The 14,904-nt window shown below is 41.5% G+C and overlaps 1 protein-coding gene across 6 annotated transcripts in view; it reads left to right on the top strand.

The window, feature by feature from the left end:
- The window catches only part of utrn (utrophin), a 231,614-nt gene that overhangs the window by 183,928 nt on the left and 32,782 nt on the right, over positions 1–14,904 (top strand). For all 6 annotated transcript variants that reach the window (XM_056270677.1, XM_056270680.1, XM_056270678.1 and 3 more), the window contains 3 exons: positions 4,967–5,133; positions 8,763–8,874; positions 14,524–14,660. In XM_056270677.1, coding sequence (XP_056126652.1) covers positions 4,967–5,133; positions 8,763–8,874; positions 14,524–14,660 — 416 coding nt within the window. The remainder of the gene's footprint in view (positions 1–4,966; positions 5,134–8,762; positions 8,875–14,523; positions 14,661–14,904) is intronic.

Raw genomic sequence — 14,904 nt, forward strand, 5'->3', positions numbered from 1 at the left:
CCCTGTTGTTGTGTGTTTGCCCTGTTGTGGTGTGTTTGCCCTGTTGTGGTGTGTTTGCCCTGTTGTGGTGTGTTTGCCCTGTTGTGGTGTGTTTGCCCTGTTGTGGTGTGTTTGCCCTGTTGTGGTGTGTTTGCCCTGTTGTTGTGTGTTTGCCCTGTTGTTGTGTGTTTGCCCTGTTGTTGTGTGTTTGCCCTGTTGTGGTGTGTTTGCCCTGTTGTGGTGTGTTTGCCCTGTTGTGGTGTGTTTGCCCTGTTGTTGTGTGTTTGCCCTGTTGTTGTGTGTTTGCCCTGTTGTTGTGTGTTTGCCCTGTTGTTGTGTGTTTGCCCTGTTGTTGTGTGTTTGCCCTGTTGTGGTGTGTTTGCCCTGTTGTTGTGTGTTTGCCCTGTTGTGGTGTGTTTGCCCTGTTGTTGTGAGTTTGCCCTGTTGTTGTGTGTTTGCCCTGTTGTTGTGTGTTTGCCCTGTTGTTGTGTGTTTGCCCTGTTGTTGTGTGTTTGCCCTGTTGTTGTGTGTTTGCCCTGTTGTTGTGTGTTTGCCCTGTTGTTGTGTGTTTGCCCTGTTGTTGTGTGTTTGCCCTGTTGTGGTGTGTTTGCCCTGTTGTTGTGAGTTTGCCCTGTTGTTGTGTGTTTGCCCTGTTGTTGTGTGTTTGCCCTGTTGTTGTGTGTTTGCCCTGTTGTTGTGTGTTTGCCCTGTTGTTGTGTGTTTGCCCTGTTGTTGTGTGTTTGCCCTGTTGTTGTGTGTTTGCCCTGTTGTGGTGTGTTTGCCCTGTTGTTGTGTGTTTGCCCTGTTGTGGTGTGTTTGCCCTGTTGTGGTGTGTTTGCCCTGTTGTGGTGTGTTTGCCCTGTTGTGGTGTGTTTGCCCTGTTGTGGTGTGTTTGCCCTGTTGTGGTGTGTTTGCCCTGTTGTTGTGTGTTTGCCCTGTTGTTGTGTGTTTGCCCTGTTGTTGTGTGTTTGCCCTGTTGTGGTGTGTTTGCCCTGTTGTGGTGTGTTTGCCCTGTTGTGGTGTGTTTGCCCTGTTGTTGTGTGTTTGCCCTGTTGTTGTGTGTTTGCCCTGTTGTTGTGTGTTTGCCCTGTTGTTGTGTGTTTGCCCTGTTGTTGTGTGTTTGCCCTGTTGTGGTGTGTTTGCCCTGTTGTTGTGTGTTTGCCCTGTTGTGGTGTGTTTGCCCTGTTGTTGTGAGTTTGCCCTGTTGTTGTGTGTTTGCCCTGTTGTTGTGTGTTTGCCCTGTTGTTGTGTGTTTGCCCTGTTGTTGTGTGTTTGCCCTGTTGTTGTGTGTTTGCCCTGTTGTTGTGTGTTTGCCCTGTTGTTGTGTGTTTGCCCTGTTGTGGTGTGTTTGCCCTGTTGTGGTGTGTTTGCCCTGTTGTTGTGTGTTTGCCCTGTTGTTGTGTGTTTGCCCTGTTGTGGTGTGTTTGCCCTGTTGTTGTGTGTTTGCCCTGTTGTTGTGTGTTTGCCCTGTTGTTGTGTGTTTGCCCTGTTGTTGTGTGTTTGCCCTGTTGTTGTGTGTTTGCCCTGTTGTTGTGTGTTTGCCCTGTTGTTGTGTGTTTGCCCTGTTGTTGTGTGTTTGCCCTGTTGTGGTGTGTTTGCCCTGTTGTTGTGTGTTTGCCCTGTTGTTGTGTGTTTGCCCTGTTGTTGTGTGTTTGCCCTGTTGTTGTGTGTTTGCCCTGTTGTTGTGTGTTTGCCCTGTTGTGGTGTGTTTGCCCTGTTGTTGTGTGTTTGCCCTGTTGTTGTGTGTTTGCCCTGTTGTGGTGTGTTTGCCCTGTTGTTGTGTGTTTGCCCTGTTGTTGTGTGTTTGCCCTGTTGTTGTGTGTTTGCCCTGTTGTTGTGTGTTTGCCCTGTTGTTGTGTGTTTGCCCTGTTGTTGTGTGTTTGCCCTGTTGTTGTGTGTTTGCCCTGTTGTTGTGTGTTTGCCCTGTTGTTGTGTGTTTGCCCTGTTGTTGTGTGTTTGCCCTGTTGTTGTGTGTTTGCCCTGTTGTGGTGTGTTTGCCCTGTTGTTGTGTGTTTGCCCTGTTGTGGTGTGTTTGCCCTGTTGTTGTGAGTTTGCCCTGTTGTTGTGTGTTTGCCCTGTTGTGGTGTGTTTGCCCTGTTGTTGTGTGTTTGCCCTGTTGTTGTGTGTTTGCCCTGTTGTTGTGTGTTTGCCCTGTTGTTGTGTGTTTGCCCTGTTGTTGTGTGTTTGCCCTGTTGTTGTGTGTTTGCCCTGTTGTTGTGTGTTTGCCCTGTTGTGGTGTGTTTGCCCTGTTGTTGTGTGTTTGCCCTGTTGTTGTGTGTTTGCCCTGTTGTTGTGTGTTTGCCCTGTTGTGGTGTGTTTGCCCTGTTGTTGTGAGTTTGCCCTGTTGTTGTGTGTTTGCCCTGTTGTGGTGTGTTTGCCCTGTTGTTGTGTGTTTGCCCTGTTGTTGTGTGTTTGCCCTGTTGTTGTGTGTTTGCCCTGTTGTGGTGTGTTTGCCCTGTTGTTGTGTGTTTGCCCTGTTGTTGTGTGTTTGCCCTGTTGTGGTGTGTTTGCCCTGTTGTTGTGTGTTTGCCCTGTTGTGGTGTGTTTGCCCTGTTGTTGTGTGTTTGCCCTGTTGTTGTGTGTTTGCCCTGTTGTGGTGTGTTTGCCCTGTTGTTGTGTGTTTGCCCTGTTGTGGTGTGTTTGCCCTGTTGTTGTGTGTTTGCCCTGTTGTTGTGTGTTTGCCCTGTTGTTGTGTGTTTGCCCTGTTGTTGTGTGTTTGCCCTGTTGTTGTGTGTTTGCCCTGTTGTTGTGTGTTTGCCCTGTTGTTGTGTGTTTGCCCTGTTGTTGTGTGTTTGCCCTGTTGTTGTGTGTTTGCTGCTTGATTTTTATTTCTGAACATTTTTGCAGGACACTGTCCATCCATCTATCTCTGTCTCTCCATTTCCCCGCCTTTATTTCTCTTCATCTCTCTGTCTTTTCTTCTGTTTGCTTCTGTCTCTCTCTATCCATCCATCCATCCACCATTTGTTCTATCTATCTATCTATCTATCTATCTATCTATCTATCTATCTATCTATCTATCTATCTATCTATCTATCTATCTATCTATCTATCTATCTATCTATCTATCTATCTATCTGTCTGTCTGTCTGTCTGTCTGACTATTGTTCTTTCGCTCTGTCTGTATATTGTTCTGTCTATCTGTTGTTCTGTATATCATTCTATCTGTCTGTCTTTTCTGACATCTATTTATCTACCGTTCTGTCTATCTATCGCTCTATCATTCTAACATTCTACTGTTCTATAGATGTCTTCTCATCTGTCATGCTGCCCGTATCCGTCTCTCAGTCTGTCTCTCTGTCTGTCTGTCTGTCTGTCTGTCTGTCTGTCTGTCTGTCTGTCTGTCTGTCTGTCTGTCTGTCTGTCTGTATGGTTTGATTGCACTCAGTGTCAAGTCTGAAGTGTTTTGAAGAGAGAGAAATTGTCATTTATAAATGAGTGAGGATGAAGAGGAGGAACAGGTCCAATCAGAACTGACAGGCAGAAAAACAACTCTGGAAATAAAGGCTAGGTGTGATTTTAAGAGGAGGCCGGATTGCAGAGCGACATTTCAGATGAAAGCTGAGAGAGGAAATAAACGATTGATGAGAGACAGCTGAGTGAAGGGATGACAGACAGACAGGACAGTGTCACAGCTGGAGTCACCCGAACGATGAATGCATGTTTCTCTTGTTGCTCATGGGTGTCTGATGGGAAGTTTAAGAGCACAACACATGTCACGAGGTCGGAGTTCAGAGTTATGGCATATCTCAACATAGTGTGTGTGTGTGCGCGCGTGTCTCAATGCTAAGTGTCCCGCCGCTGACATCACTGCCAAGATTGTTGCTGCTGTACAACATAATTCCTGCCAAAATCACTTAATCATTGTCTTATTTGATCATTTATTTGCCATTGTCTTGTTTGTTTTGTACGTCTGAAATATGAAAGTTTGCTTACCACAGAGTTCAAATAATTACAGGAACGTTCCAGGTTCAAAACCAGCTCCACGGGCCGCATCTGACGCACACCACAGACACTTATTGCAGACAAAAAAGAATAAAAACAAACACAAATCTGGTTTACAGTAGTGCATTTACAATGGAATACACAACCAGGATAAGCATTCAAACGCAGGCTGTTTTAAAAGTATAGCCACAAAATGTAAACAGTAAATATGTTAAAGTGATAAAGTAAAGTTCTTCTGCAGAACACACACACACACAGTATTGTTATTGAGAAATATATAAATAAAAGTAAATAATGACAGAATTGTAATTTTGTCAAGTTATCTATCCCTTTAATGTGTTACAATCATTAATAAACCATGTCTGTGTGAAATTTGAACTTCATGACCATGTAAAGACAGTAAACCCTGCAACTTTGACATGATATGTGCAATAATACCAGAACGAGTCTCTACATATAGTTCAGTTATGCTGGAATTATATCAGTAATTATGTCTCAGTAGCCTGAACATATCCCCACCACTACAATGATGATTTACAAGCTTTAAATCTCAAACAATATATATATATTTATTCAGAAAATATAATACAGGCTCTTTAAAAACACACAAGCAGCACATTACTGCTTTTAAACCCTTCAGAATGTCTTGCCTCATTGACTTCCATTGTAATTTCATTAGTTGTTTGTCGAGCTTGTTTCCTTTGGTTGTGTCGCAGATTCCACTGAACTTGTGGGCTGTATGACAGATGAAGCGTATGACATTATATTCTTCACATTTAGCTGATATTCCATGGTTAAAAATCACCCAGTGCCCGCCGACAGGGTGACATCACTGAATGCTGGTTCTTGACGGGAATATTTACGAGGCTGTTATATCTCTATAAAAGCAGCCGTGCGATTGACAGTCATTTATGGTGGTCTGGTAGGAGGCGTTCTCCATTTCAGTCAGGCTGCGTTGTTTACGAGTTATTCACTCGTGCTGTTTCTGGGCTTTCTGAAGTGCCTCCCTCATTGGCTGTCTGTGCTTGCGCTGTTTCCTCAGGTGCCCAGTAAGGTTGAGCTGGAGCCGAGGCAGTTTGTCGATTGGATGAGGCTGGAGCCGCAGTCTATGGTCTGGCTTCCGGTCCTGCACAGAGTGGCTGCGGCTGAGACGGCCAAACACCAGGCCAAGTGCAATATCTGTAAAGAGTTCCCCATCGTGGGCTTCAGGTACACACACACACACACACACACATTTATGTAAGTAGATATCACCCTGAAGAGGTTTATTATGACTTATAACACGGCTCTGTGGAATACTTGATTCTGATTGGTCAATAGCGGCATCCAGCGGTGAGTTATTCCCAGATAACAGCCGCTGAACACAGAAGCACAGGCTCATCCGGGTCACTGAAGTCCGCAGCGCTATACGCTTGATAGGAACGTTTTTTCTTCGTGGAAGTTTTGCATTTGGGGAGCTAATAAAATATCAAAACAGTTATTTAATTATGCCATCCAGCATCGTGAACACACTCTCTCTTGTTTCACACAAACGCAGCGTCGGCCATTTTGCTACTATTGTTTTGTACACTGTTGGATTATTAGATAACAACCAGGTGCGATTTTAAAACAGTTTAATCTCAAATCAATATCTCTTATCTCCATAAGTATTTATGTGGTGAAATGCTGTGTATTAATAAGTGGTGTGACTGTATACCGTATCTCTTAAATGTCCGTCTAGTTTGATCTTGTCGCTGCGGCTGCTCTCTCCGCGGAAGCTTTAAAGAGCTAATCAAATATTTCAAATCAGATCAATATTTCGGGTCTACGTGGCAAGTAGCCGTGTAATAAGCGGGATGATGTACATCCAGCCGGTTGCGATCGCAGAATAAACCCCTTCAGGCTGATCTAGACCTCCGCTTCACATTGGGGTCCTGATCACCCTGTCGGGGGTTATTCTGAGATAACAACCGGCTGGATGTACATTAGCTCTTACAGAATGACTGTAGAAAAGTAAGACTTCACAAATTGTACCGGTTCTTCTTGCATCAATGCGACAGATTTGAGAAGTAGGCGATTCTCCCTCAGTGTGAGAAGTGTGTGTCCTGGAGGGTCACTGTCCTGCAGAGTTTCGCTCCAACCCCAATTAAACACACCTGAACCAGCGAATCAGTGTGTTACTAGAAACGTCCAGGCAGGTGTGTGAGGCAAGCAGGACAGGACCGAGTGTGGACACCCCTGCACTAGTCAAAGCGTGATATCAAGCAGATCTGTGAGAGATTGAAGACACACACACACACATATGGGTGCGCGCCGTGCTTTCTGGGAGCACAAAGGTTAGATTCACTCCTGAGGATCTAAATGTCAGCATCTGATAGCACTCTAAATAAGAGAGAGAGAGACTGGTGAGAGGGACAGACGTGCAGTCGGTGCTGTTCAGTCTGTTCTCTGATCAGCTGTAAGATAGGCCTGTCAGTGTTCACGCATTCATAGTCGAAATCATTCTGTGTACTGTCATTGAGCAGGACGGGGTGACTCTAGGGCTTCAGACGTTTACCCTTCAATATTATATGCATTGTGTACAAAAGGTCTCAAGATCAAATCTTGTTCGACTGAGGTATTAAATATAATAGTAATAATAATAATAAAATTTTATTTCTTTGTTTGTAGATGTATATTAGTAATGGTAGTCATTTTAATTTGTAATTTCACTGAAACAAATGTAATATTTTATCCTACATTTTTGCTTCACCTTCAGACTGTATAGCAGTCAATGGTAATGCAGTCTTAATGGCCAATTTAATTATGAATAAATTAATTAATACATATATATATATATATATATATGTGTGTGTGTTTTTTTATCCTGTTAGTATAAAATTCTGTTAGTTTTAAAATCCTGTTAGATTTTAATATCCAATGTAGTAATAATAACATGCTTGGTATTAAAGTGATTATAATTTATAGTTATGCACACAGCAATCTCATAGATGGATTTGTTTATGGTGAAAAACAAGGTCAATTTATTTATAATCATTCATCAGTAAAAACAAATATAATGATATATCTTATTCATTACATGTAAAAGTATTATATATAATAAATTAGCAATTAAAATGTATAACTAATTCATGTATTAATAAACTTTTAACATACTTTTAAAACCTCCCATTTGCAGTCTTTTTAAGAATTTAGCAATCGTTGAGGCTCAACATGTATAATCGTAGCTACTGTATAAGCAAAACTCACCATTGATGGTAATAATGGCAAAAGCCGCCAGAACACTGCAGTAAATAATAATTATAGCTATACAACGTTTTTATTATGTTATGAAATATTAATAATATAATGTTTTTTTCTTTGCTTTGAAATTTATGGACAGCATTAATATCAAAGTATGCACATGTACAGCACCATAAAAACATGCTGATCAATGTTCCCAGGCTCAGAGTTAATGAAGCTGAGTGTGTGTGTGTGAGGGCTGCAGTGTGCGCTGAGGGGTGTATCGTGTGTCGGTTCGTCATCACACGCCTCCATGCTGTATTTTAAACAGACACTGTGTGCTCTTGTCACAATAGGTGGTGACCTTTTCAAATGTCATACATGCATACATTATTCCCATGTATTAGTGATAATGCTGCCATATTTATAAGCTTTGGCTAAGTCCTCACTGACAACCTCAGCCATCTCTCGAGGACTGACCGCATCAGACCGGACCATCAGAGCTCAGTGGTGAGATTCAGCAGGACGCTTGACAGAGGAGACACGCACTGTGTTTTGTCAGTGATAGATAGCAGAGAAGACTAAGTGGAACGACAGAGAGACACGGAGAAAAATAAAGTCTGAGTCAGTCAACCTGGATTTATTGAGAAAAATCCTGCGGCATAATTTTGTTCCATTGATGAATTCACCAAGACAAAGCCATGCAAATGTCATTATTTGTTTATTTGTTAAAGCAGTAATCCTCGAGAGACTGTGCGCTGCAGGGATTTTGCCACGGTTCGTTACAGAAATGCAAATTCAAGGGGAGGACTTCAGATTGGGAGCCATGTAACATTAAGTCCATAAAGTGTGGACCAAGTTGTTTAGTTACCTAACTATCAACTGACAGTCCAATTTAAATGGCTTTATTTTGAATTTTCATACGCGTTTCATGTGGACTAGCGTGTTTCGTCCGTCATTAATACGGCAGTAAGTGCATCGCATTACACAAAGGTTATAAAGTTTATATTAGCTGCATTGGTATTCAATTTTGTGTAATTTGGCCTAAATCTCATGTTATAAAAGATGAAGTGACTACATCAAATTGTATTTTATAACAGTTTTCTCTTTTTTTTTCTCACCCACATCACACAGAAAATAATATAAAATCATTAAATCCTTTATGCAGCAGCGCGGTGGAAGTATTGCACACTGAAGGAATTAAATTCTATTGAATTTGCATTTCCTGGAGAGACCAGAAGGAACCAAAAACAAGCAGCGCAGCTGTCCTCCTCCGCACTCGATTTACATTTATATGAAGAAAATCTGTTTAATAAAAATACTTTTAAACAGTGTTTTAATGATGTTATTGAATCAAGCGTGACGCGACTGGAGTGAATTAATATTCCCGAGAGGACTGAATATCAGGCAAATGCAATAACGAGTGGATTATAGTTTGACGGCGCTACAGACTATCGGAATTAAGGATTTTAAAGGAATAATCTAAAAATGTACATTCTGTCTCATCACGTCACTCCAAACCTCAATGTTTTCCTTTCTTCTGTAAGACAGAAAAGGATCAATGTTCACGCTGCTTTCCCGTACAATGAAAACATGTTATCATACTTATAGTAAGTGTTTTCTTTCCCTCTTTGCAGATACCGCAGTTTGAAGCACTTCAACTATGACGTTTGCCAGAGTTGTTTCTTCTCCGGTCGCACGGCGAAGGGTCATAAACTGAACTACCCAATGGTGGAGTACTGCACACCGGTGAGTTAGTTTACCTCAGTCTTTCTCTACCCATCACATTAAGACATGTGTAATGAAGCTCGCAAACTGGAGCTCATAAAAGAGACATTTCGCATGAATGGATATTACAGTGGACATTCAGTAGTGGGAGAGCTATGGCTCTGTTACAGTACCTAGTGAGGAGCTTTCCTATCTATTGCCTACAAACGCAGCTACCTTTAATACAAATATTAAGTAAAAGGTACATTTTTTATTTAAGTAAAGGAAACCTGCAATGCTGCTTTTAAATCGTAGCTCTCATAATCCTGTTAAATGCCTTTAGGAACAGACTTCGCATCAGGAGCACATCTAAATAGTTGTTCTTCCAGCTGGGACTGTGAAGTGTGTGGTTGGTGAACAGGAGCTCACGGTACGAGAGTAGGTTAGTTTCTCCTCCACCGCTGCAGGCGAGATGGAGAGCGGTTGAAACTCAGGAGGCCTTGATCTATTGGCACTTGTGAAGAAATGCTGCCTTTTTCATTAGTCATAAAGATGGAGGGTTGAGCTGACGGGACCCCCTGAGGGACCCTGAACACCACGGGTCAGCTGAATCGCCCCAAAAATGAACCGTCATGTCATTCCAAACCTGTTAGTCCGTAGAAAACTGGAGAAAGAACAAGGAGAAATTTTGAAGAATGTTCACGCTGCTCTTTTCCATTCAACGAAAGTTGTTAAAGTCACTATGAAACTGATGCAGGGAAATATCTTTTCTCCCTTATTGTGATGTACATTCAAGTATAATGGCTTATCAAAAAAGTCGGTTCTACACGTCAGTTGTTGATTGGGTATTGAGATGTGGGTGTGGCACTAAATATGAATGCGATTTTGTTGACGATGGAAAGAAAGGGGCGGGTTTAAGTGGACTAATTGACTGGAGAAGCTGGCATACGTCACCAGAGACAAGTCTGTCGATTTCACTAGAAGATCCAGTTGTGGCATTTTCATTAAACTTTGATGTAAAAAATAATAAAAATAAAATAATTCATACATGTATGAATTATTCAAAATAAGGACTACTATGCTGTTCAACTTTCTTTAGTGTGTAATGTTGCTGTCTGAGCATGAAAAGCTTTGCAAAGTTACAAAGCACAAAGTCCCTCCAAAGGGATTTATTCTCTTCTGAACTCCCTGAAACGCCTCCATTGTAGTCTTGAGTTTTCTCCCAGTAACGAACACGTCACAATATCCCTCATTTAAATAATTCCCGCCAAAGGCAAACGCAGAATAAAGGGGCAGGGCCTGGTTGAGTTAGTTAGTAGCAAAGACTATAGAATTACACAAGACGCGTCACTCATATTATTTTGAATGGGGGAAAGTGCAACGCTCAATATGGCGGATTAAGTCCCGCCTTCTAAATAAGAGCCAATCGGCGATTGGTAAAGTCATCGCATCACTGCAGCCGTTAGAAGCTCCGGTTCCTATAGAAACAGTCAGACGCGCTTCCACTGCGCATTAGCATTAGCTTGATCCAGCCTGAACAATGTCGTTTTCTGTCATGATTGAGCGTTTAGAAATAAAATTAATGAGACAGATTTCATTGGTGATTTCAAATATGAAATTTAATCGTAAGCTTGACGAACAGTTTTGGAAAATTTTATGTTTCCCCATTCAAAGAGACCGGAGCTGCACTTGCCTCCTGAGAGGCGTTTCAAAGATGGCCGCCGAGGGAAATGACTTGTCTTAAAGGGACTTTGTTAGTAGTGTGTTGAAATTTGTGGTTATGATAAGGGGCGGAACATTTCCCAAACACGCTCAAAGTGCTCGTCCAATCACAACACACTGATCCAGCCGACCAATCAGAGCACACTGTGCTTTTCTCAAGGAGGGGCTTCATGGAGACAGGAACTAAACAGAGCGTTACTGACAGACTGGGAAGAGAGGAGCTGCTACAATGGCAAATATGGGAAAAATAATAGGTTTTTAAACATTCAAGCATGAAAACCTGTTCCAGTTGAGACTTTGTAAAAGGGCATATTATTGCCACTTTAATTTCATGCCGACTTTAAGCTCCAGAGATGCACCATAAACGTTGTCTATAAGACTTCTGAAATCCACAGTAAAGAGGAACACAACTGCTGTAGGCTCTACAGCTCATTAGCATATGCACATATTACAATTGTAGCATTCCAGAAATAGCCTTTGTGTTATCCATGCGACCAGAATCCCCATTGCGCAACCCATGCTAGCAGTGAGGCACCACCGTGACCTTGAACAAAACCACTTTAGCCCCAGGTCACTCCGTGTGGATCGTTCCCGTAATACGTTTATGGCGCTGTTCTATGAAGCATCAAATAAACGTTCCACAGGCCCAAGAATATTGATCATGTGTGTCATATTACTTTCATAAAACAGTTCTATAAAGAAGTAGTTCATATCGAGTGACATTTCCAACCCAGTGTGGCCGGCTTTTTTTATTTTTGCTTCGCCAACAAAAATGGTTTACAATGTTGCGATCTATAGAGTTGTAACTCTAGGTAAGAGAAGTGATGCAGTGAAACATTTCAGTGCTAAGACAACAACGCTCGTCCTATTAAACTACTGGGCCGGAACTAACTGTTATATAATAAGATTGTGTTGACAGTGCAGAGCTAGAAACTGCTTTCTGGAGACCACCAGCCGCTGTTTAATACTTTCAACGGGGCTGATTTATTGTTTTTTTGTTTGGATCATCATCATCATCTTTGTCCTGTCATTTGTTGGCATTTTGTTTTTTGTTGGCATTCAAGGAGGCGGTAGTAATCCTGAATCCATCACTCCTGTCAGACCTCGACCACACACACACACACACACACACCAGCGGTTGTGAAATGTCCGGCTACTTCATCTTGACAGGAAGAGAATGCCTTTAATTTCCTTTTAAACTGCACAAACACACATACACATGTCTATAAAACACATTTCATTGCGATTCAACAGCAAATATTGTCATCAGAATTCAGAGAGCAGAAGATCAATATTGAACAGAATATGCTTTTTGTGGCCCTCAGTTGGGCTGTTACACTGTTATTGCTTTTTCATTGTGGTGATATTGCTTTTTGTTGTTGCGATATGGTTTTTATTAGTTGTGGGGTACGAAGAGTTTCTTTATCCCAGTGTCAGTCTAAATGAGTAATGTCCTGTGTTCAACTCGCGCTTACAGCGGGAACTGTAGAGTCCTTTTTAATAGGAAAACTTCACCTAAACATGAAAAACACCATTTACTCATGTTGCCCTTATTTGTCTGATAAATTTTTCATCCGTCCAAAACACAATGTGTAAATTCAAACAAGTATGTTTTACGGATTAGGTTCATTCTTCTCATGGTAATTGAATAAGGCCTGTTGAAAGCATGTCGTTTTGGTGTATCAAGCAACAACAACAAAAAAGCAATGTTTTGTTTAGCAGTGGTTACAAACTCTCTCTCCGCCTCCCTACAACATTTATTATAAATGTGACTCATTAGCCAAAAAAGAGACGACACAACATAACATAAGGTAATAGTGTAGTGAAAATTGGATATCGTGACAGCCCTAATTCAAAGTCATCTGATGCCGTATGATAGCTGTATGAAGTCAGACACCAATTCAAATCATTATTTAATGAAAATATCAAAGCATACTTGCAATTCTACATATAACTAGGTGCTTGGCATTCATTTAAAGTCCCTCTGTAGTCAATCTTTTTATCCCTTAAAACTCATCTCTGATCACCAAAATCACATATTTAAACGTTTTTTTCCTTTATTTTTTTTTCTTCATGCCTTAAAATAGCTTGAATGTAACTCGACACCCTTGCCTCATTTAGTATACGCGGTTCTATGAATATGCAAATAAGCCCCGCCTCCACTCACTCACTCAGCTCAGAGATCCACTGGTTGACGATCACACGTTGATCTGATTGGTTACAAGGTTTGTGACGTCAGAAACACCAGCGATTTCAAGCCGTGTTTTTGAGACTGTCTTTGGTTCACTGCAGTTTTAAGCAGAAAATTCTCAGCAATGCTGTCGACTTATGAATTTACACATGGTTTGTCTTAAAGCGTATTAAAAACACCACATAGACATACTGTATCACCACAGGGGGACTTTAAGAGAAACACAAAACCAATGCCGCTATCATTGGTGTGTTTTTGATGCATCTTTCTGCACCATGTTTACATATGCATATGCGCACGAGATATGTTCCTCACACAAAAGGTTAAAAAAATGTATTCAGGTTGGTCAAGCTCACTTTCATGCATGTTCTGTCGTAAGAAAACATAAATAAAAATGTAACGGCAATTTGCAGTTGTAATTAAACAACGAGATTGTTTTGTTTTCAGCCATGTTGAACAGATCTGGAGTTCATGGCTTCTGTTGGTCTGTGGGTTGACTTGAGTTCAACAAGACAAACTGTGTGAGACACAATCCTTCTGTAATATATGGGCTGTCACAACCTTGTTGTTCGGGTTGGTCTTCTGGTCTGGATTTGGTTTGCTAATATATGCAGATAAAGAAGTCTTTGTGCGGAGGAGACGTAGACAGAGAAATCCTGAACTGAAACACCTCAGCTCGGCTCAGTAGACAATTGGAGGATGAGATGCGTGTGGATGGATCAGTGTGGGATCTGTGTGTGCCAGTGTGTGTGTGAGAGAAAATAGTACCGAAGTTATGGGCTAATGAGCTCTATGTGCTCTCTTTATACTCTTACAAATAAAGGTTGTTAAATGGCTTCATGGTTTAAAATCCACGGAGCATTTCCATTCCAGAAAAGACTCTTTATAGATTTTGACAATGTTCTTCACACCAAGACAACAATGGTTCTTCTATGGCATCACTGCAAAAACCCAATGTTGAGTGTATACTTTTGTAACCCTTGTGTGTTCATATTGCGGACACTTCTGCTGTTCATTGCCCTTCTAAGTATAAAGCAGTGTTTTTAGGTCAGAGATCTGTTGAGAACCTTCAGCCGCATTTCCCTTTTGTTAGCAAAAGCAATGATGCAAGTGTGTGTTTGTGTGTCACCTAATTATAGAATATATAAGTCATACCTTCTGAATGGTTTCCAGGGCTTTGCTGTGGTTGCTAGGGTGTTTGGGATGGTTTCTAAGTGGTTGGATTTCTGGCCCAGACAAAAGACCCCAATGCCAAGTCTCTGTGACGTTCTGTGTGCAGTGGGACGTCTCTATGACAGTCAATGCCAGTCGTGACTCGTGACATGCCTGTTAGGTGACAATTAGGAGGTTTTCAACATTGATAATAACAACAATGTTTCTTGAGCATCCAATCATCACATTAGAATGATTTCTGAAGGATCATGTGTGATGTAATGATGTAAGGATGCTGAACATCTATTTCTTACACAATTTGTTTTCTTACAGACCCCAAACTTTTGAACAATCATTTATATTAGTAACTGTTCAATTTTGTTGGAGTTTATTTTGTAACTGCACTGGAACAGCAAATGCTTAGATAAGAAGAAGAATTCGCACTGTAATTAACTTAAAAGTTTAGTGTGAAAGATTCAGAGTGAAACTGCTAAATAGACTCTGTACACAGCAAAGCTCAAACCACTAGTGACTCTCAGCCTTTATTGTATTGAAGTTGCTTTGAACAATTGTTAATAAAGTAAATGCACTTCCACATCCATCATCTCTCTTCCTCTTCTTTTCAGACCACCTCAGGAGAAGACATGCGGGATTTCACCAAAGTCTTAAAAAACAAGTTCCGCTCAAAGAAGTATTTCGCGAAGCACCCTCGCCTGGGATACCTGCCCGTCCAGACGGTCCTAGAAGGAGACAACATGGAAACGTAAGCATCTTGAAGGAGAATATAAGCATGTGATCTCTGCAGTTGCAATTGTTGTAATTGGACTGTCCTCAGGCTCTGGGTTTCTGCCAACTTTCTTCAGCGGAGAGCTTTCACTGTCTTATCCACAGTGCAGGGTTTGAAGACCTACCGAGAAGTGTGTCAGATATTGTCGGCATGTCTCGCTTCATAATGCAGATTTTCTGTCTGTACAGAAATGTTGATATATCTTGAAATACCAAGCCTC

Source organism: Rhinichthys klamathensis, unplaced genomic scaffold (assembly GCF_029890125.1).
Source record: "Rhinichthys klamathensis goyatoka isolate OS25496 unplaced genomic scaffold, OSU_Roscu_1.1 h1tg000305l_1, whole genome shotgun sequence".
In the NCBI taxonomy this organism is placed as follows: Eukaryota; Metazoa; Chordata; class Actinopteri; order Cypriniformes; family Leuciscidae; genus Rhinichthys; species Rhinichthys klamathensis.